The sequence below is a fragment of the Macrosteles quadrilineatus genome, unplaced genomic scaffold, assembly GCF_028750875.1.
Source record: "Macrosteles quadrilineatus isolate MER2022 unplaced genomic scaffold, UCM_ALF_1.0 Scaffold_5__1_contigs__length_97177068, whole genome shotgun sequence".
NCBI classification, from domain to species: Eukaryota; Metazoa; Arthropoda; class Insecta; order Hemiptera; family Cicadellidae; genus Macrosteles; species Macrosteles quadrilineatus.
Window position 1 is genome coordinate 79974905 of NW_026542598.1, and position 23488 is coordinate 79998392.

Here is a 23488-nt window from a genome sequence, read left to right on the forward strand (position 1 = left end):
AATTATCAAATAATTCGTAAGCTTGGCTCATAGTCACTATGATCTGTAGAGTAAGCGAACCTTCCTACTGTATTTTTAAATATAATACACGAGGCTCATAGGCACAATGATTCGTAGAGTAAGTGAACCCTCTTCATTTATTTTTTATTTTCGATAGGCTCGTATAGTATACGAGCCTGTAGTGCAAGTGAACCTTCAATATTATTTAAAAAGCTCGTATAGTCTATGATCTGTAGAGTAAGTGAGCTGTCCCCCACAATCTGTTGTACATCACACAAGCAGGGAGATAATCAATGGTAATGTTATAGATCCAAGATCCATGTACCTGGGAGTGTTTTTTGGTTGGTCAAATTAGTTCGGTTGGTAGCTTTGAAGTAAACAACCAACGCTATTTATGTCCAACCAAATTCTCGTAATGTCAAAAATTTAACCTAGTTTACATTACATCTACATGGCAGCTACATCTCCTATGCTCTTACGGTCGCAGTAATATTTAATATTTTCTTTTGCATTTCTGTATGTTATTGCAGGAAATATCTTAGAACATAAAACGTTTTTATTTATCTATTTAAGTCCTTAAAAGTGTTGAATTCGGTTTCATCTTTGAGGTCCCTGAGGAGGGAATTTAAAGCGTCCTAATTCTAGGCTACCCAGAGATTCGTCCTTGAATAAAGGTAAACATTATTTTGACTTCTGCCTTTATGCTATCAAATGTACTGTAACTTTAAAAATGATATTTTAACCATAAGGTAGTATAACAACATATAGTGACATAGGATTCCAGGAAAAATACCATACAGACTGACCTCACCCACTTGTTCAAAGTGAGACATTTAGGCCTATATTTATTTAGGCCATTAGTTGGCGTAAGGGCTGCACTTAACTTTACGTCCTACACTCATTCGAATGAAAATATCGATTACTCAATTGTTTAATTCGACATATCGTTTGGTTAGGTTAACCTTACCGAACTAACCAAATGATATATCGAATGAAACAATCGAATAATCACGAAATATCGATCGATATTTTCATTCGAATGAGTGTAGGATGTAAAGTAAAGTGTAGCTGGCGTAAGTTATAAATCTTTGAAATTGTGGTGGTTACCTTTACCTTTACCGGTTCTTCATCGTTGCCCAGCCATAGCTGGATAGATTGTGTTAAATGAAAAAATTAAAACTTTAAAACTTTGTCTATATACACTATATACAAGGCGGTGGATCATGATGTCCAAACTGAGTCAGGGGTTTCAAAAAATTCCCTGATGGAGTAAAGGAGCCTAGTCTTCAACTCCCTAGACATGTGCGATGTGCACTACGAACGCTTTCACTGGCAGGCCTCTGATCTCAACACAGACTATTATACAGCTTTATGACCATAGTGGGGAAACTGTTTGCAGTCTTACTGAGCCGATGGGATGGGAGGTCAAGTTGGCTACGGTTACGAGTATTGCAACTATGAAGGTCACCCCTTGAGCTAAAATCATTTAAGTTTTTCTTTATGTGTACAACACTGTTTAAGACGTACTGGCTGAACAATGTCATAAGTTCCTTTTTATATTTATACTTTGCTGCTCATCTATTGGTGTTAACCACGTTTAATTAACCACCAAGACCAAGTTAAAAATGCATCAATGTGCCTACGTTTTGTTTTTCGTTTTTTTAAATATTTAAATTATAATATAAGTTAAATGATATTTACCGGTACGCTAGCCTATATGTAAGTTAGGGTAATATACAAATATTATCTAAACTACAGTACTGGATTTAAAAAAAGGAACACAAAATACAGTAGTATAATTCAAATTAACTTATAGACTAGCAACTATCTAAAACTACAGTACTGGATTTAAAAAAAAGGAACACAAAATACAGTAGTATAATTCAAATTAACTTATAGACTAGCAACTAATTTCTGTTGACTTATCATTCTAAAATATTTGCTAGGCCTATCATAATGCCTCTCTAAGATTCTAAGATTCACACAACGTCCGTTTTCTGTACTTCAGCTGACTTGCCGGTCCATTTTGTCTATAAAGAGTAGGCTACAGAAATAAGCAGCTTAGCCTCACTGTGTAGTGTGGTGGAAAAGTCAGAATCAGGTATCTAAATTCAGGCCCGTTTTAGCGAATTTCCCTATAGGGAAGTAGCTATACCGTAGGTCTCATGGTAAGACCTAGACCCGGGACCTATTTACTTTTTCATTTTGATGTCCCCAGAGGCCAAAAACACCATTCGTTAAAATTTTTATATATCTATATATATATATGTGTCCATCCGCACGATAACTTGAGTAATTTTTGTCCGATTTTGATAAAATTTGGTTTGAAGGTGTAAGGCGGGATAAACTTGAACGAGTTCGCGAACCAGCATGATCGGAACGGGGGTATGGGAACGGGGGTTTACGGGGGGTTTTATGGGGTGAAAATAGGTGTTTCCCATTTTTGACCCAAAAAACATAAAATTTAGCAATTTCTTTCCAAACCATTTTGTAAAGCTTAAAAAAACAAATAATTTAGTATATTAAAGTGTTACTATGCGCCTAATGGTTATGGAGAAAATTCCAAAAAAATGTAAATTTTAAATTCCCATGTTATTCTTATGGAGAACAAGTAAACTGTTGTAGTTTGCTTGTTTATAAACATATTTTGATCAAATTTGGAAAATGTTTTTATTTCTTACTAACTATTAACATAAAAAAAGCAGTTTTACCCTCCCTGATGCAGCAAACCTAAGTACCTGTCAAACTAATTCTATTTAAATAGGAAATAAATGTTAAATTTTTAAGTAGACATTTTAGTGTAAATCCAATCAGGCAAATGGAAATTCGCTTAGTCTGCAGGTTTGCTGCGGCGGGGGTATTTGACACTGCTAGCGCCCTAGGCACAACTAATAGTAGCGTCCCTTTGCAATATATAAAACAGGGTGTCTATTGACTGGAAAAACAAGAAATGAGGTAATTATGCGTGATTTTTTTTGAGCCGGGGATTATGCGTGAATTTTGTATTTCTACCTTGAATTTTTAATTTACCATGATCCCGCATGACAACAGTGACGTTTCCATGACCGTGGGAGAAGATAATATGTCTACACACACATGGCCGCGAGGGATGATCCGAATATTGCTGCGATCTTGGAAGACGAAGATTATCTCGATCTCCACACAACTGCGGAACATTTTGCCGCAATCGTGGGAGACGATTGCAATGTCCACAGGACCCCGATACATTGATTTATAATTTGATGATAATGATTTATTCACGGCCGCATCAGAATCATCCCGCAATCGCGCAAGTCGATGATAATGCCCACATGACCATGGGAAAAGATTAGAATTTTGCCTCATTCGATGAAGACGATGATCTCCACATGATTGCGGGAGATGATACCATTTTGCGACAATCGCGGGAGGCAATTACTAAGTCCAAACGACCGCGGGGGACGATATAATGAAGGGTGCCCACAGTCCTGGAAAGTCAGGGAAACAGGTATAGGGTCAAGGAAAGTTTTTAAAAAAGGCCTTAAGTCAGGGGAAAACCTTTAAAATAATGTTAAGTCAGAGAAATGTCCTAAAAACTTTTAAAGATCCCGTTAATTTCCTGGATGATAAGTTACCTATGTTTAAATGAGATAGTTGCTGAAAAGATTACTAAATTTCTGAAAATCTATAGTTATGTAATTTTATTACCAATTTTCGGTTTTATTTTGAGGTGTAAGTAGTTTAATTTTTCATATAGTAGGCCTATTGTAGCCTATTAATAAATACCCCTGCCAATGCAATCCTGCAGTCTAAGTGAATTTCCATTTAGCTCACCTGGCTGGATTTTTACTAAAATATTCCCTTAAAATTTACCAGATTTATTTCTTATTCAAATAACATTAATTAACATTATATCAACATTAATTAACTTTAATAACATTAATAACATAAATTTAATAAGTAAACGACTTTTAGGTTGCTGCTACAGGGAATGTAGTAAGGAGTGGGTACTTTCCTGTTAAAGGGAACATTCATTATTATCGATGATTTTTTCGATATATCGATATTTTTGTTTTCCGATCCATTACAAATTGACAACAACTAACTAACTGATCTTGTTTAGGCTAAAACAGTCTATTATATGGATTAAGAAATGAAACTGTTCTAAGCTAACCTAACATAACCAACCAAACTTGCTGTACCATTTAAAAACTCCGTTTGATAACAGAAAAGGCAAGTTAAACACGGAATTTTCAAATGTTACAGCAAGTTTGGTTAGTTCTGTTAGGTTATTTTTTAGAAGAGTTTTATTTTATTATTGTTTGTTGATACTGAACAATATTTATCGTAGTTGTCAGCTGATATGTTTCAATTTGTTAATATCGATATATCGAGAATTAAACCATCGATAATAATGAATGTTCCCTTTAACAGGAAAGTACCAAGGAGTGTTTATGGTACTTTCCTGTTAAAGGAAACATTCATTATTATCGATGATTTTATTCAATATAGGCCTACCGATATTTTTATTTCCTGTACGATCGATATTCCTTCTGCAAACAAATTTACAAACCTATTCTTGTTTAACTTAGGCAAAAATAATATGTAGGATTAAGAAATAAAACTGTTCTAAACTAACCTAACATAACTAACCAAACTTGCTGTACTAGGCCTAGTTCAAAATTCTGTTTGATAACAGAAAAGACATTAGGGTAATATCAAACGGGATTTTGAAATAGTAAGTTTAGGCTACAGCAAGTTTGGTTAGTTATGTAAGGATAGTTTAGAACAGTTTTATTTCAATATTTTTTATTGTTCATGTTGATACTGAACAATAAGTTATCGTAGTTATCATCTGTTATGTTTTAATCCGTTAATATCAATATTGGATCAAAAAGTAAAATTTTTATGTATCGAAAAAAATCATTGATAATAATGAATGTTTTCCTCTTAATAGGAAAGTACCGTGTTTATTATTGAAATCTCAATAGCTTAGTGTGAAATACACAAATTCGCCAAAACAAAAAAGCAAATCGGTCCCGGGTCTAGGTCCTATCATGAGACCTGCAGTAATGGCTTAAATTCCCTATGTGGGAAATTTGAAAGAAGGAGTTGTAAGGGCAGCTATGAGGATGGTGGAGGCTGTATTAAATAAAAAAAAAAAATATGTTTTAAAAGCAATGAATACTTAACTTATATCCAAATATTAGAAAACTGACAATACCTAAAATACACCATGGTCAGGTAAATTAACAGAAAACGGCCAGGGAAAGTCAGGGAATTAACTTAAGATATTTTTGTGGGAACCCTGTTGTAATGATGTCTTCACAGCCGCAAGGGGTGATCAGATTTTGACCGCGATAGCGCAAGACAATGATAATGTCTACACAATTGCGGGAAAAGATCAGAATTTTGACTCATTCGCGGTAGACGATGATAATCTCCTCACGACCGTGGGATATGTTCATATTGCCGCAATCATGGAAGACGATAATTATGTCTACACGACCGTGGAAAATAGTCAGAATTTTGCCACAGTTGCAGGAAACGAGTACGATGTCTACACGGCCGCGAGGGATTATCAGAAGTTTACTGCGATCATATGCACATGCAACCTCCAATTTTTTTATTTTCAATCGTCCCTGTCTAAATTTGTAAGTGATTTAAGGCAAGTTCAAGTTATAGCCAGATTTACTTTTGAGATCCATTATGCCCATTAAACACAAACAAGTGGTAAAGCTCCCTCTGAAAAGCCATGGATAACTCCAGAATAAATAGCGAGTCAGTGGAATAAATAATGTCTCACTATATTTGACCTTTGACTTGATTGACCTCGGCACGCTTATCAACTTACTCATAAGCTAAATGAGAGGTTAGTCACGGTTGGCTGGTCACTCGTTCTTAGTCAGAACAATGCTTCAATTGAATTTTATATTTTTATTGACATTTTAAATCATTGCATTAACTTATGCAAAGAAGTAAGACTTAAGAAATGTAAATATAAGTTTTTAAAACCATGGATAAATTCATCACTGTGTAGTAAGATCAAAAGAAAAGAGATTATTTATAAGAAAACATTAAAACAATCTACTGATAGGAAGCTATTAACCTATTATATTTTGTTCAAAAATAAAATTAATATTGAAATTAAAAAAACAAAAAAGAATTACTATTGCAATTTGTTTAGCAAATGTAATGGCAATTCAAAACTGGAGTGGGAGGTTGCAAATGAATTGACTGGTCAGAAAAAATCAAGACACAATATAGATTTTTTTTAAGGGAGAGGAGGGAAAATGCTTTTACGCACACAGGTAGCCAGCCTGTAGTGTGAGACTCCTGAAACTATCACAGACTTCTCACTAAAAAACCCCCTCTACTCTGTTGGACACAGACCTGGAATTGTTTGTCACATTACTTCAAGTCAGGCCAACATGTGACCTAAGCCCTCAGGGCTCTCACCGTTTTTGGCATTTAGATACGCTAACTCGCCTCCAGTTGAAGTTCGTTCGCTATGCTCACTCACCCTATGGTTGCAAATTAGCTGTTGTCATAAATTAAAAAAATAATAGTGCTGCACCCTGCTGGTAAACCTATTAACTTTTTAATGCTATTGAACACCACAGAATCAAATTGTTTAGTTGAACCAGCTGTTATGATTCTTTAATTCCATTAAAAAATTAGTACTCATAAGGTTAACATGAGAAACTCCAGAGCCACTGGGACGGAGCCCTTTTGACGGATTTACACCAAACTTCACACAAACCATCCTTGAACAATGCTTAATAATGCCTGAAAGTTTCATTACAATCTGTCAAGCGGTTTCGGAGTCCATAAAGGACAAACAAACAAACATAAATACAAACATACATACATACATACAAACAAACATTCATTGGATTTTATATAGATTATATAAAAGATCTTGTTAAATGATCTCTCTAATTTTTGTATAAGGTTTAGTATTATTGTTTTATTTCTGACGCTCGCAAGTGTGCTTATTTGTTATTTTATTACTGTATTTGAAATTTATATCCTTTGTGTTAAAAATTTAGTTTTGCACTGGATGAACTTTAATTTTAAATTTGTACAATAAAGTGATGGCAACCTCACCAAAGATTCTACCTAGAGAGGTGCCTATATTTTCCATAACTCATGTAAATATACACTGTAATATTCAATAGTCTGGAAAATAAACCGATTTTCATTTCATTTTCATTTATGATACAGAACTAATATGTTATAATTAGGCCAGTTCAATTTATTCTGTGATTCAACACAAAGAAGAAAGAAAAGCCATTTTGATATTGGCTAGGGCATAGATAGATTCCTTAGAATAAACCTGATGCAAAAAGTGAAGTAAAAGTTTAAAAACCTTTGATTTAAAGATGTGGATTAGTAGCTTACCATCATACTATAGTTAGCTTAGGCTACCTACATTTGTTCTTTAAGGTGGAAAGATATAATTTTTTTAAAACCTGATGAGCCACCTTGAGCTGTAATTAAAGTTGGTAGCTCTTTCACAGATAAAAAGGAAAACAATGGCTGGAAAAAGTGCAGGAACTATCCCCGCCTACCATGGGCCCCCACCGGCAGCACCACCCAGTTACTCACAGGCAGTCGGGGGTGTACCTCCGTCCAGCCCTTTCACCCCGTCCCAGCCTGGTATGTGTTGAGGAAGTTGTTTTTGTATACAGTCATTTGAATTGTATTACATATCTTGTGTTACATACTTGTACAAAAGTTAAAATGTTAGTATCAGGGGATCAAGCCTTGCTCGGTGGGGTTTAATTTCATTGAGAGGTTGTCCATGCCGCTACAGTTTTGTAAATGTAAGCCATGTAATTTTTTTTAGATCCTCAATTTGCAAATTTGATGCTTATTACCCTGATCTGAGCTTGATCAGTCATATAAGTAGCTCACTGCCTTGGAATGTCCATCTCTATTTTAGTCTTAATAATTTAATTTTAAATTCGGACTTGGTCACTATTGTGCTTGTACCTATGAAGCTTTTGGGATATTTACAGATAATTTTCTTTTAGTCTTGATTTAAATATCGCTTAGGCTTAACAAATGTTGTTGTATAATATACATTCTCACATTAAGTTTCAGAATTCATCATCCTGGACCTAAGATTTAAGTATGGACTTGATGTCGTTGGCAAACCAAACATTCTACAGATATCGCATAATCCATCGTGTAGATTATTGAATGTGTTAATCAAGTATTGAACTGTTGAGGGTCAAATGTATTACAATTACACTTTTACAATGATCTGTATTGTTCCAGTGAAGCACCGTGGATTCATGGAGACGCAAGCGCAAGGCCCTGTAATCATGACGACGGTAGTGCCAGTCGGTAGTCAGCCGACTCACATGATCTGTCCACATTGCTACTCAGAGATCACCACTAAAACTAAGACTGAGCCTGGCTTGATTGCTTACATTTCAGGAACACTCATCGCTCTTTTTGGGTTAGTATTTGGAAAAATAAATGTTTCATTTTAGTCTGAACAATCCCCGATGAAGGATACACAATGTCAAATATTTAACATATTATGCAACATCATATGTTTCTACAAATTCCAATTGTTACATATGTGTATAAATTGTTTCCAAGAATAACACATATGCGACAATTTATTTTTCAGGAGAAACAAAAATGATGTGTGTTTGTATATACACTTTGTGATGGCACAAGTTCAATAACTTCAGATTATATCCTATCATAACAAAAACTCAATAACAATGTATTCAGTTTGTAATCGACTGTTGCTACCACTGAATGTTTCTGTAGTAAAGATATTCAATTGTTTAAACCACTAAAAAGCAAAAGCAAAACACATAATAATTGTATATTGATTCATTTTTCCAGATTTATCTGTGGATGTTGTTTGATTCCCTGCTGCATTGATTCGTGCATGAACGTCATCCACTCTTGCCCTAACTGTAACACCTACCTCGGACGATACCAACGTTAACTCTACCGTTACAGCCTACCATCAGCTCTTCACATAAAAGTCAAATTGCATTCTGTTAGTTAACTCTACTCTGGCAGCTCATCAGAATATTTGTCACTAACATAGTTTTTACACTCTTGTCAATCGATAATTTACCAAGGCAGCTCTTATATGTAATGTTAGGCACAGCAACTGTTAATACCTTTTACTACCAATCGTTTGTTTTGTTGGACTCTAATATAGCTTATTTTTAATGTAAGTAAATTTGGCAGCTCTTCGGAACAAAAAAAATAACGTAATTTCTACTGAGGCAGCTTAGTATTTAAAGTTTTTAAGTAACAATTTTACATTTTACGCAGATATATATGTTGTCAATTAAGCAGCTGCTTAGAATATCTAAGAAGACTAATGATTTTTTCTTAGTAAGTCAAGTCAGTAGCTATAAACCGTCTGCAGTCTTAATGTATTGGGTTTCTCATTTACTAATGACTAACCTAACCTGCCACAGGTAATTCCATATTTTATAATGATTTATTGTTATCTAATAATGTAAACAGTGTCTTAATGCTTACATTCGCACAATATTATATCAGTGATGTGTATTTTTATGATAGGAATTACATTATCTGTTGTATAAAATATAGGTGGATTTTCAAGTAGGCCTACTGTAGTTAAAAATAACAAATCACAATCTAACTTATAAAAATATAAACCTACTTTTGATTAAGTTTATACAATTCTGTGGTTTGGTTCAATCTGAAGACATTTGATCAATCTAAAGTCTAAAAACATATTTTCCTAATGAAAAAGGATTTGATATTGACAGTCTATTACTAAATACTGCAATTCTATGCGGCAATTTTAATAATAAGAGTTTCCGCTATAATTTTAATTTTAAAATTGGAAAATTTGTTAAGAGTATGAGAATAGATTGGGTCAATTTGAGTGGCGAGCGGAATGCGCTTCAGTTTCGTTCACAAGAATCTTTTCCCCACCGTCGCTTTGTTATTTTGTACAGCCATCTAAAAAATTAATTGTGGTTGGATTAATTTAACACCATTGTCTAATGACGTGAATATCTGTTTTTAGGAGCCTTTTCCTCATCTCAGACACCCCTTTAATTGATACGATCTATTTTTAAACATTTCCTTCCTTAAGTAACTTTGAGATATCAAGCACTAAATGTCCTTAGGGGTAAAAAGTTAGTATTGTCTTTGATACTGTAAACGTGTTCTTTCATTATGGGTAATATTGCCTGATTTAATAACGTAGTGCCTTTGCTGTGTTACCTTAAATGTTTACAAGTGCCATTGTATATTTTTGATGTAAAAGTTATATTTTAAATGCAGATTTCTATATTGTTCAGTTTTAATATTTAAGGTTAATATTTTTTTATCATATTAAATATTTGTATCTAAGCTACACAAACTTTGCTATTGCAAATTGTTACATTATAAGAATCTCTTTTTATCACTCTACTATTTGTGTACAACTCGCATGTTAGAATGTTTTATTATTTTATTGTAAGTGTTATCGATGTGTTATGGACATAATTAATTAATTAATTAATACCTCCTACAAACAAACTTGTTCAAATGCGGAATTTTAATCTGTTTTAACTAATTTTACTAAGTTTTGTACTTAAGTTAGTTGTGTAACTACCCAAAACTGTATGGTAATATTTTAATAAGTTGTTAATTAGCACATTCTTGTTTGTCTTTTGTAACATGGCTATACGGTATAGATTTGACCTGCCATTGTATGAAGGTATGTTATCAAAATATAGATCTGGATTTTTTTACAATACGGTTTTTCATGTCGATTAACTAAAACTTGCCATTTATTGTTGTGATTTGTATTCACCCTCGCATTCTTGTACCTTTAATCAGGGCCATAGGGAATTAATAGTGAGGACGACATCATTCATTTTGTTTTTTTTAACTTGCACAAAATGTACAACCATTAAGAGCCTTATGGAAGTATCAACATTAAATTTTTTTACTATAATAAATGTAAACAAATTTACAAGAAATTTGTAACATCATTCACTTTTTGATGCAAATTTACTCAGCCCTCACTATTTATTTCCCAGCCCGTCTGTATTGTCTGTTAAAGCTGTTGTGTGTAAATGTGTTAATAATGTTTATTTTATTATTATTTTTAAACTAATGACTTTAAAGCAAAAACACTTGCTTATTCCACTAAATAAATTATTGTATGTGTTTTACTAACAATAAAAATTTATTTTTAATTATACATTTCTGATAATTTACCTACTATCTCAAAAAGTAGTTTTAAAATTCTTTAGCTGCTGTAGGCCTAATTAATTATGGTTAAGATAACTGTAGGGATGAGCTCAGTAGCTCCCCAAGTTGCTGTGAATGCCGTCACTGTCGCTTTTAGCACAGTGATTGGTGCGGGCCAGCCTATGTGGAAGGTGATTTGCAAAAATAAAAATACAAAAACACCATTCCAAAAAAACAACGTATTAACTTGGAAAAATTGTAAAAAGTAAATCGTTGTTACTATCAGAAAAATAAACAAAATTGTTTCTAAGTATTTTTAATTTGACTTCAAAATGTTTAATAATAACAACTTACGTCAATCAATCCAGTATGTTTATGGAGGACGCACGTTTCGACCTTTAGGTCATCTTCTGCTCCGCTTTTTCACTAGATTGTTACGTACTTGGTTGCATTGTTGGTGTAGCAACCGCGTCAAATAATTTACATTGTGAAACATAGTCAGACCACGTAAACATAAAAACACAAAACACGACATTGACGAATACGAAAACATTTAAAATACTATCACCGTGCGCACGGCTGAACGGGCTCGGGACTGCGGCGGCACTGACTTGTCCAGGCACCCATGATTGACGTAAGTTGTTATTATTAAGTTAAACATCAATCCGTTTGCTACGAATCAATCATGATTCAAAATGTTGATTTGATTACAAATGTTGATATTTTGGATTAAATTACGATCATATTTTTAAGTAGGATATAATTTAATTGCACATTTTCTAAATTTATATTGAAATATTACCTTTTTCCTTTACCTGCTTCTGTATTGTAAGAAATGTTAACGGCCGTTTCAGCATCACTGTGCCATCATCAGATATATTATGTTCACTCAAAGGGCGTTGTTATAACACAAAAACATTTTCACACGAAAAACACACATGGTCAAAACGGGGTTTTAAAAATCAGGCCTGTTGAGGACGTAGCTAAGTCAGCTACTTGCTCGAGTGCGGAAATGTACGTTCCTCAACAGGCCTGTTTTTTTTTTAACCCGTTTTGACTATGTGTGTGTTTCATGTGAAAATGTTTTTGTGTTATAGCAACGCCTTTTTGCTGAACATATGTGCGATGATGGCACAGTGATGGTGAAACGGCCGTCATATTTGTATACAGGAGCTGGCTGACGAAGGTAATATTACAATTTAGTTATAGAACCAGCTCAGGGGCTAGAAAATATGTACTGTATTATAATGCACATTTGCATGTATGTCAGGCTTGTGTGTCAATGGGTTCAGTCTCTATGTTTGTACCAACATGTGACAAAATTACCTCATTCTAGACCCATAAGTCCAATTTTCGTCAGAATCATTTTATCAAATATACATTTTAATTTCTGATTTAAAAATACCTATTGGAATGAAAATAAAATGTTTGAAGTTGTATTTTTTGACTAAACACCGTTTGGGTGCAGATTCAGTTCCGTATAGGCTTAAACAACTAAAATCAAGTTGTTAAGTTAAATAAATCTTTAAATTTTATAATAAAACTAGCTGTTTAACTTCTTAATTTTCAAGATTATCTCGTTCGCATAGCTCAATCACGTCCTGGTTGAAGTTTGTTCGCTACGCTCACTCAACTTAAGGTTGAAGCTCGTTCGCTACGCTCACTCAACTTAAGGTTGAAGCTCGTTCGCTACGCTCACTCACCTTTAGGTTGGAGCTCGTTCGCTGCGCTCACTTGCCTTCAGGTTAGCTCGTTCGCTACGCTAACTCTAGAAATTTGCAGGTTTTAAAATTGGAATAAGTAGAACAGTAAGACATATTTGGAAAAAGTTTCATGTATATTTAAAAAAAAAATACTATAAAACATACTTAATACAATATTACTTATATAAAAGGAAAAACAGAATAGTAAACACTATCATTATGTCACAATGTGGTGGGTGGTTGAGTCAGTATAATCATTGAGTATACACGTACTATATTAGTCACTCAATCTGGGCTACCGTTACCTGAACAGCAGTGTAGATTAGTGTCAGCAGCCCGAACTACGCTACTTCGTTTGTTTAATATTGCGTTTGTAAGGTTGTAAAATGTCGTTTTTGTTGGTGAAATTTGTTTGTTAGATCGAAGTTTTGTTGTTTTATAATATGTTTTTAATACTAAATGATTGAAATGTTCCCATAGGCACAATGCATTACCGACCGCCTACCGCGGCCCAAGCGTCAGGGGCCCAAACTACTTAAGCAAAATTGGTAACAAGCATTATCTGACCCCTCTTATACGTGTATACTCAATGGTATAACACAATTGATATAAAATTACTTTCTTATGAATACAACTAAATTTTTTTTGTATCATACTGAACATTTCTTTAATGAACAAATCAAGTCTCTGGATTCCTAAAAAAGTAAATTCAAATACAAAACTGTGTAAATAGTTTCAAAACATTTTTAACTTCTGAATGTTTTAGCCATACATCAATCATTTTTCTATCTTGGATTTCATATGTAACTTAATACCTACATTTTAATATAGCCTCTACATTAATTTGCTACCGGTACCAATGAATAATTTGGAGCTTTGTCAATTATAAACAGGAGTAAGTATCTCGGGCATTAACACATGATACACCTTTTTTAGCTATGACAAGCTTCCTTTCTCTCTATGAGACCTAAACAAATATTTATAATTATCATTTCATGTAAACATTAACAATGCAATCCCCTCATGTGAACCAACTAGTGGAAAATATATCATTACTCAGCTCTGATGTAGATACCTCCATTTGACAGTCAATAGGATCTAGGAGTGTAATGGAATTGGAACTGTCCACTTGGATTGCATGATCACCACAATCAATAGTTTTCTCAGACTCCGCTACATTACCAGTATTTTCTTTCTCAGTATTATATACAGCTACTTTATAGTCTTTAGGATCAATAACGGTTTTTTCTAAGTGTATTTCATGTTTTTTTGCCAAATGCTGAGTGTACTTGTCTCGGGACGCAAACCCGAGGTTACAACCAGCACATTTATAGGGATACTGTTTGGTGTGAAGAATAATGTGGCGTTTGAGAGTTTGAGGAACATCAAATGTGCGGGGACAATAAGTACATTTGTAAGGTCTATCTCCCCTATGTTTTCTGCGATGAACTGACAAATTAGACGAGTGCTTGAAAGGTTTACCACAGTCGTCACACTTGTATGGAAATGGATTTTCATGCCACTTTCTATGTATCCAGAATGTACCTCTTGAGTGGTATTTTTTACCACAGATTTCACAAACAAATGCCTCTTTTTTATGCATTTTCTTATGCTGTTCTAATTTTGGCTGCGTTGAAAACCCTTGGCCACAAATTTTGTAGTGGCCATAATATTCTGTGTGAACGGCTTCATGATCTTTCAGAGTTTTATTTCTTTTAAACGATTTCGGACAGAAACGACAATGATGTGTTACTTCCGAGTGCTCTTTCTTGGGTTTTGATGTTTTAAAGGTGATTAAATCTGTGTCCCAATCAAAAGGGATATTATCTGAAGAGAGGATTTCAAATTCATTGTACTTTTCGTTTGCTACACAATAATTTTGATCAAAACCTAGTTGTTCTTCATTGTTTGACAACTGAACTTGAGAAAAGCTTGTGAGATCAGAATTCTCAGGTTTAATAGCTGTAAAGTTTGGAAGTTCATGAAATATTTTATTACTAACTGTTATATCTGGCTGTTGAATTATGTAGAAGGAAGGTTTGATATCATTTATGACAGAGAGTTTGGGTAAAATCGGTCGCAATTTATTAATTTTGCTTTTTTCTTGCTTAAGTTCATGATTTTTTCTTTTGAGAGGTAAAGTTTTAACTTTGTTTCTTCCTAGCAGTCTCTTTTCTACTGTAATACTTGGCAAATCAGCTTGAGATATTTTTTCAGAAGCATTGGTTAAAGTCTCAATATTACATACATCGTTGTTCCTGAAGGAATCTATCAAACCCTCAACAAAAACAGAAGAATTAAGAGAGGAGTCAATTACTGGTTTATTTTCAACTATTTGACAATTAGAGCGAATTTGAAGTTTTGTTCCCTCGAAAGAAGCCGTGGGTGTTATATGAGAAGAAAACGATGTTTGAATACTGTTTTCCCTTTGCTCTGTTGAGAGATTTTCTGTCTTTACTTCTTTAAAACTGGAGTGTTGAAATTCCTGATCCTTCATATCAAATACATTTTGACTAGATGCCACAACTTCATGTTTACTGTCTAAATTATTGATAAATTTGGGTAATACCTGTGGAAGGTTATAAATATTTTTTTCACAACTTCCCACATTTTGGGTATCACTGCTGGTTGGACACTGTTCACAGTTTGATAACGTTTCAGTCTTTATTTTAACTTCAGAGGTATCATACAAATTCAATGATTCATTTTGATTAATATGTTCAGGTTTGTAAATTTTGTTGTGAGCATACTTGATATTAATTTTAGGAGGGTTCTGAAACAAACATAATTAAAATTTAGAAGACCTAAATCTATAAAATGTGATTTTAAATTTCTGTAATAATTAACATTTGATAGTGGCCAGTTATTATTTATACGAGTCATGTTTTTTTTTTTTTTTTTTTTTTTAGTAAGTACTGTTTTTATATTTCTCTGTTCCAGCACTGTAATTGGCATTTTGGACATTTGTGCTGTGTATGTGCATCTATTGGAAAGCCTGCGCCAGAAGCTCTGCAACAATCCGTCGTGTTTACATCCGGTTTCGAGCATTCAAAATGGTGCCGCCAATTGAGACTGCCGCCGACTCTGAAACTAGATTTCAGAGTCGCGCTGTAATTAGATTTTTAAGTGCTAATGGTGTAAAACCATTGAAATTCATTGATAGATTAGTGAAGTGCATGGCAAGAACATTATGCGCGACGTGATGATACAAAATTGCGTAAGAGCATTTAAACACGCGGGGCCGTCAACGTTCATGATGAGCAACGCACTAGGTGGCTCTCTGTCATTACTGAATTTTTAAGAGTAAAGTCGATGAAAAAGTGAGAGAGAACAGACGGTTTACGATCTCATGGTTATAAGATGAGTTTCCTTTACTCATAATGTTCTCGCCATACACTTCACTAATCTTTCAATGAATTACAATGGCTTTCATACCTTTAGCACTTGTAAAATATAATTACAGCACGTTCTTCACAGTCAGCGGCAGTCTCAATTGGCGGCACCATTTTGAATTCTCGAAACCGGATGTAAACACGACTGATTGTTGCCGAATTTCTGGCACAGGATTTCAAATAGATTTAAAAAACGGTACTTACTTAAAAAACATGCCTTGTAGTTAGATTTTCATGCTTTTAAAAATGCTGCACCAATGAACTGGTTTTTGACTCCACTAATAGTATAGATATCTCAGAGTAAAAGCTGACAGAAAGAAGACAGGAAAATTTCCCAGATAGGGCAAACAGGTATTTTGTAACAGGGATTTTAAGGGTATCAAATCTCCCCTTCCCCAACCGAAAGGAAGGCTTTCCCCACACAAAATGTTGGGAGATAAACTGCTAAAAAGTAAACTACAGAATACTTATTTGTCTTTAAAATCTTTGTACATGTGTATTATATTGTAACATTATGACTATTTGATACTGAAGTTGTATTCATAGTCAAAGATTGTAAGCACTACTACTTACTATTAAACTATCTTCATTGTAGATGTTAGCATATGATTCTTGGGTATCTGTAAAGACCATTAACGTTAAAGAAATGTAGAAACAAGTTGGTTACACAATTTACAATATTATATTTCATAACAGAGAGTGAAACAATACATATTTAAGACCATAATATGTTGCGCACCATGAGTGCAAGATTTATCGGGCACTTTAAATATGGTCGAGAATATGTATATAGACCCACTTTCACTCATGTTTTAAACGTTACTTTTCGCTACACACATAGATAATTATTTTCTTAACTAAAACAGACATTGTATATTTATTTGTTACAGTTAGGAACATTTCAAAACTCATAGAATTTGTTATGTTATACCTTCAATTTAAAGTTAATATTGATTGTACAGTTTTTGTTATTGCAAATTGAAACAGTTAACAAAACATTAACAAATCATTGTCTGTTTACTTTGGCAAAATCAAAAAAAGATAGTAAACATTACTTTTGCATAGCAAATGTTCTTTTTCCCTAGTAAACAATGTAATGATGAATTTTCGCAGGTGATAAACATATAACAAAACAGGTCATTTCACAGTAGTGAAGCGAAAATTTTCATTTGCTACTCATGAATAAAATAATGGGTCATGCTTTTGAGGCTAAACAGTTCTTTTATCCTTCGGGTAAGTAATGTGGTCTTTTCATTTTTCTGCTCTTTTCTTCTTCAGTTTGTTGGGGTGATAGTCCATGAGCCAAACCTAAAAATTACCTTAATTGGTACCGCCTGGGGTGGCAAATGCAGACGATGTTTTTCTTGTATAGTTTTATGTGTAGATCAAGAATATATGTAATAGCAATGTATAAGTAGTAGCTTTATGTAAAAAAGTAGGTTTTTATAAAAAAAAATTGAATTTTCTCTCAAAAAATTTAAATTTGTTTCATATATTTGTAGGAAGGTACTACTAGTCAAGGTGGCACGTGCTATCAATGTTTTTCTTGTATAGTTTTATGTGTAGATTAAGAATATATGTGATAGCAAAGCATATGTAGTAGCTTTATGTAAAATAATAGGTTTTATATAATAAAATTGAATTTTTTCAAAAAAAAATGAATTTTGTCTCATTTGTAAGAAGGTACCAGTAAAGGTGGCACGTGCTATCAATGTTTTTCTTGTATAGTTTTATGTGTAGATCAAGAATATATGTGATAGCAATACATAAGTAGTAGCTTTATGTAAAAAAAGTAGGTTTTTATAAAAAAAATTTAATTTTGTTTCATATATTTGTAGGAAGGTACCAGTCAAGGTGGCACGTGCTATCAATGTTTTTCTCGTATAGTTTTATGTGTAGATCAAGATTATGTGTGATAGTAATGCATAAGTAGTAGCTTTACGTAAAAAAATTGGTTTTTATATTTTAAAAATGAATTTTTTTTCAAAAAATTTAAATTTTCTGATAAATTTGTAAAATGGTCCCAGTCAAAGTGGCGGCACGTGCTATCAAAGTTTTTCTTGTATGTTTTTTTTATTAAGTTTTGTATGTAGATAATAAACTTACATTATAGCATTATCTATGTAGAAGCTTTTTCTTAAAGAAATCATTTTTTTAAATTTGAAAATATCATAACTTTTGTTTGAACAACATGTTTGTGGCAAATAGATTTTTAAAAAGCGTTCCAGTGAAAAAATGTTTCATGTAAATGTTGTTCTATTGTCCAATATCTAAAACAAAGCATATTTGAATATGAAACAAAATTCAATTTTTTTGAGAAAAAATTCAATTTTTTTTATAAAAACCTACTTTTTTACATAAACTTTTTTGACTGATACCTTCTTACAAATATATGAGACATGAGACATAATTAAATTTGTTTAGAAAAAATTCAATTTCGTTATATAAAACCTATTTTTTTGTACATAAAGCTACTACTTATGCATTGCTATCACATATATTCTTAATCTACACATAAAACTATACAAGAAAACATTGATAGCACTTGCCACCCCAGGTGGTACCAAAATATCAATTGGCTCATGGACTATGAGGTTCATTTGTCAGAGTTTGTTAAAAATTACAATATATTAGGAAAATCAGTTGTCCGAGGATTGATAAGTAACTTATAATATTTAGATAAATCAACTGTCCGAGTTTTCATTTGTCCGAGTTTATTAAAATATCAGTTGTCCGAGGTTGGTTTAAATAATAATAATAATTGGTTAAAGCAACTGTCCGAGCTTTCATGTGTCCGAGGTTTATTATTTTAAAAAATGTTGATATATCATTTGTACGAACTTTCAACTGTACGAGCAACATCAGCGCTAAAAGAGACACCGTCGCCGAGGCGCTAGTACAGTGTGCACATTAAAATATCAGTTGTCCGAGGTTGGTTTAAATAATAATAATACTTGGTTAAAGCAACTGTCCGAGCTTTCATGTGTCCGAGGTTTATTATTTTAAAAAAATGTTACAGTCTGTGCAAGAAGTTATGAAGCCGACACCACGCACGCCGTCGAATACGCTACCCCAGGTATCCAGGTAGCCGGGCGGAAGATGGAATGTAACCTTAAACCTAACCCGATAATAAAGGGAGAAACTAAAGTTGCTTGAAGTATTTTCTGAACTTGAAGAAATGCCGCTTTGGCGCCACCGTCCGTTCGACGGTGAGTGCGGTGTCGGTCTGATTACTTCTTGCGTGGACTGTACTAGCGTCTCGGCGGGGGTGTCACTTTTGGTGCTAATGATACTCGTACAGTTGAAAACTCTGAAAAATGATATTTCAAATTTTTAAAAATCAATTAAAACTTCGGACAAATGAAAGCTTGGTGAGTGGCTTTAACCAATTATTATAATTATTCAAGCCAACCGCGGACAACTGATATTTTTTATAAACTTGGACAGTTAATTTATCTAAATATTATTAGTTATTTATCAAACCGAATGATTTCAAAACAAATGATTTTCCTAATGTTTTGTAATTTTTAGCAAACTCGGACAAATGATGTGATTTGGTTTGTTGTTGTTAATGGACTATAGTGCTACAAGTACAAACAATATTTATTTGTAGTAGCTCTTAAACACAACCTTAAGGTAGAAAAACATTTTTACAGTAATTTATAGCTGTAGCTTTAAGAGAATAACTATAATAAGTGTTAGTACATTAAAAACATATTCACATAAAATATTTATTTGAGAATAGTGTGTACAGTGATATTTTTGCATTTTATTGAACAGTTATTAATCTTGTACAACGCAGGACTACCAGATACAGTGTTACTTGCAACGCATTCAAAAAACAAACATTATCTCATATAAGTTACACACATGCAAACACAAAAAACAAATCAAGGTTGATCTCTCTAGGTTGTTTGTTGCTGTGTATAATTTTAAACTTCATCTCCTAAGATTTTATTGAAAACTATAGAGGTCGTCCAATAGTCGAAAACTCAACCAAAAATATGTCATGTATTTTTTAGACTTATGTATTTTTACCCCAAGCTGTAAATAAAACATTTGATTGGAATTTCTTAATTTGTTTTGATTTTCTGTTTATCTTTTGTTATTATTTTGTCACCAGCATGGCAACCCACAAGGCCCATGTTAATTTTCATTTTTTTAAATTGGTTTTTTGTGCTTATTTTTTAGTCTATTTTAGTTTTTAACATCTCCGAAAAGTCTAGCTTTTTAGTAAATTTTGCTTGCTCTGGACTACAGTTTCACTAACCAACCAACTCTCAAGGGACTACAATTTAATTAATTCACCTACCTTTACCATGGGAGAAATGATCTAACTCTTCATTAAGGTCATATTTCTCATTTAGAAACCTTCTTACGATGCTCTGTACTTTCAATAAATCTTGTTCAAGTTTGTCTGTTTGGTTGATAAGTTTAGTGCAGCGAAGGCAGATTTTATCATCTTCTAAGACAACCACCATGAATGCATCTCCAAGATAGTGTGTAAGCATTGATGGAAAAGATGTATTACTGTATACAGTAGTCTCTTCACTTAAATTTATACTTTTGCCCACAACAACACAGTTGCAAATGAAACAATTTTCCTCTTGGTTCGATAACATTCTAAAACTAATATCTTCTGCATGTAGCCTCTGAAAAAGGATATTCTTTCGTGAATTAAAATTATTGGTGGATACAGTTCTGCAAAGATATTTTACCAGGGGGAAATATTACTTTGATGTACATTTAACTTTGTATCAGATATCATTTTCACGTGATATAATATCAATTTTATGAATGAATATGAACATTTTAAGCCATAGATATGTGTTTTAAGAAGAATGTTTTACACAGTTCTGCTGCGGTTAGGTTAGGTTAGTTTTGTCACAGAAAACATACTACTATAACCCAGAAGTGCATGGCAACGCTGATGGCGCTGCCTACCATTGACAGTCAAAGCTCTCTCAAAACACTTAATGCTTTTTGCTGCCTACGATTGACAGGCAAAGCTCTCTCAAAACACTTAATGCTTTTTACCACGCGGTTGGCATTCTGGGTTATAGTAATATGTTTTCTGTGGTTTTGTTCAGCTTAGCATAGTTTAGTTTATGATAGTAAAAACAAGATAACATCCATGACAATTTATAAAAAGGTCAAAATTTGTAAATGACAATTTGTTTGTCCTTATAATTGCCTAAACTCATCCAAACTAACCTAACCTAAACACCGCAGAGTATGTAAGAGAATGGCAGGCGGCCCTTTTCTTGAACAAGTTAACTTACTTACACCGATAACAACAACAGAAAGTCAATAAGTTTATTTACATCGGGTGAAATTTCATACCAAAAAGGGGTAGCGGATTTTTATCCCCCTGGAATTTTACCCCCTGGTAGAATGTGACATCACAAACCGTAAAATTCCGGCCGTGAACTTCTGAGTTTCGCGATATCAGTTTGATGGATTAAACGCGGAATTAAACGCATATTTTCACGGTTGTGAATTTAATCAGAACACATCAAATTATAAAAACCTAGAGCGTACGGGCCGGAATTTTACCCCCGGACTTCAACCCCCTTCATGTGGTCAGCTCAAAATGTACGGCCCGGATTTTAACCCCCGGAATTTTACCCCCGGATTTTTACCCCGGAATTTTACCCCCTGGCCAGATATATAAATTAGTGAGAATGGTTAATTATCTTCATTCCGTTTTAATTTAATAGTAAACATCTTATTATTAAGTAGCCTATCTTAATTTATCTATAACATCAACTAATCGAACAGTAAAATGGTATAAGATTACCTGTTTCCGTCTGTGATCCTAATTTGTAGTAATGAGTTACCGGTTTCGAGGTTATAACCTCATCATCAGGCTCTTGTCACTCTTGCGAGGTCGTCGAGTTTTACAAACACACAAAACACTGACATTTAAATAAATAAAATACAAGACATTGACGGACGAATACGATTTAACATAAAAATCTGAAACTAGTTCCACACACGACGCGGCACGGGCAAACGTTTTGTCATGACTGGGGTTGTGGCTGACCTTGCTGCCCCCTCCCGTTATCAGAACAATGCCGATGGTATTTTTGCCTCTCATTATTGTAGATTCGAATCGCTGCGTCGTATATTATGTTCGATTTAAATGATGTTTGTTCATTTAAAACTTTTTGGGGTTCTGACTTGATGGCTTTATAGATTTCAAACTCTTCTATGCTGTTTAACAAGCTTCCTTTTCTTGGACAGAGATGTAGTATTTTTAAATTCTTCTCAAAACTTGTGTAATTATGGTTTTCATTTATTAGATGGTTGGCGAATGTTGATTTTGAATCAGATTTTTTACTGGACGGGATGTGTTCTTTATATCTTATATGAAATGAACGAGATGTTTGGCCTATGTAATATTTTTCAGTCGTCGCACTGAAGCTTGTAAACCCCAGTGTTGTCCTCCTTCCTGGTTGTTTGTTTATTATTATTTTCATTCAACATTGAGCTCAGTTTGTTGTTTGCTCTAAATGAAACTGTGACATTGTTTTTCGCCATTTCCTTCTAATGTGTGATTGAGGACAAAGCCGTTCATTTCATATAAGATATAAAGAACACATCCCGTCCAGTAAAAAATCTGATTTGAAATCAATATTTGCCAACCATCTAAGAAATGAAAACCATAATTACACAAGTTTTGAGAGAAGCATGACAAGAGCGACATCGTCTGAGCGACAACAGCTAATTTATGCAGCAACAAATACTGTTATACTGTTAATACTGTTCAATGACATGGCGACCATACATAGTAGGTATTTTAAGCAAAGTATGAATGGAGATGAGTGTAAAAGCTGTTATACACAACTAGCTGATACCCACGGGCTCCTGCTTGACTTCATAAGCATTAAGCTAATAAAACTATTTATTGACTAAGTTAAGCTGAAATAAACAAAACACAATACAGTAATACAAACAAATAATCACACCTGATTTATTAAGGTAATTATTAACTTGAAAGAATAACAAACAAATAAGTACAGCTGAGGCATTTTTAAAATTGGGTTTATGGAAAGTTCACTTTAGAAAGGAATTACAACCTTAAAGGGCAATTTATGAAACAATGGATAGTTTTGAGCAAGGTTTCTCGTCATGACGAACATGGTTTATGGGGGTGTGACTTGTAGTTTTCTCAAAAGTTCATGGGGATTTTGGGATTTATATATGAAT

At 33.5% G+C, this 23488-nt stretch overlaps 2 protein-coding genes across 16 annotated transcripts in view; one reads left to right on the top strand and one right to left on the bottom strand.

Annotated features, from left to right (window-relative positions):
• The first annotated feature begins 440 nt into the window (after positions 1-440).
• Positions 441-11189, top strand: LOC128995317 (LITAF domain-containing protein-like). Its single transcript, XM_054420300.1, has 4 exons — positions 441-674; positions 7503-7641; positions 8266-8449; positions 8851-11189. Exons 2-4 carry the CDS (start codon positions 7518-7520, stop codon positions 8954-8956), a joined length of 414 nt encoding a protein of 137 aa, XP_054276275.1. The 5' UTR covers positions 441-674; positions 7503-7517; the 3' UTR covers positions 8957-11189.
• A 1837-nt stretch (positions 11190-13026) lies between these two features.
• LOC128994344 (sex-determining transformer protein 1-like) overlaps positions 13027-23488 on the bottom strand; it is a 76337-nt gene continuing 65875 nt past the window's right edge. For 14 of the 15 annotated variants that reach the window (XM_054418843.1, XM_054418845.1, XM_054418846.1 and 11 more), the window contains 3 exons: positions 20589-20928; positions 16850-16896; positions 13027-15657 (listed from right to left, as the gene is read on the bottom strand). In XM_054418843.1, coding sequence (XP_054274818.1) covers positions 13906-15657; positions 16850-16896; positions 20589-20928 — 2139 coding nt within the window. In that variant the 3' untranslated portion in view covers positions 13027-13905. Of the gene's footprint in view, positions 15658-16849; positions 16897-20588; positions 20929-22076; positions 22593-23488 lie in introns of those variants that run through there. The other variant, XM_054418851.1, reaches the window with a different exon arrangement.

Excerpts from the sequence above, each read along its gene's own strand:
- LOC128995317 (XM_054420300.1), top strand. The coding sequence starts at position 7,518 with ATGGCTGGAAAAAGTGCAGGAACTATCCCCGCCTACCATGGGCCCCCA. Across the intron at positions 7,642-8,265 it reads TTTCACCCCGTCCCAGCCTG|TGAAGCACCGTGGATTCATG; the intron begins GTATGTGTTGAG and ends GTATTGTTCCAG. Across the intron at positions 8,450-8,850 it reads ACACTCATCGCTCTTTTTGG|ATTTATCTGTGGATGTTGTT; the intron begins GTTAGTATTTGG and ends TCATTTTTCCAG.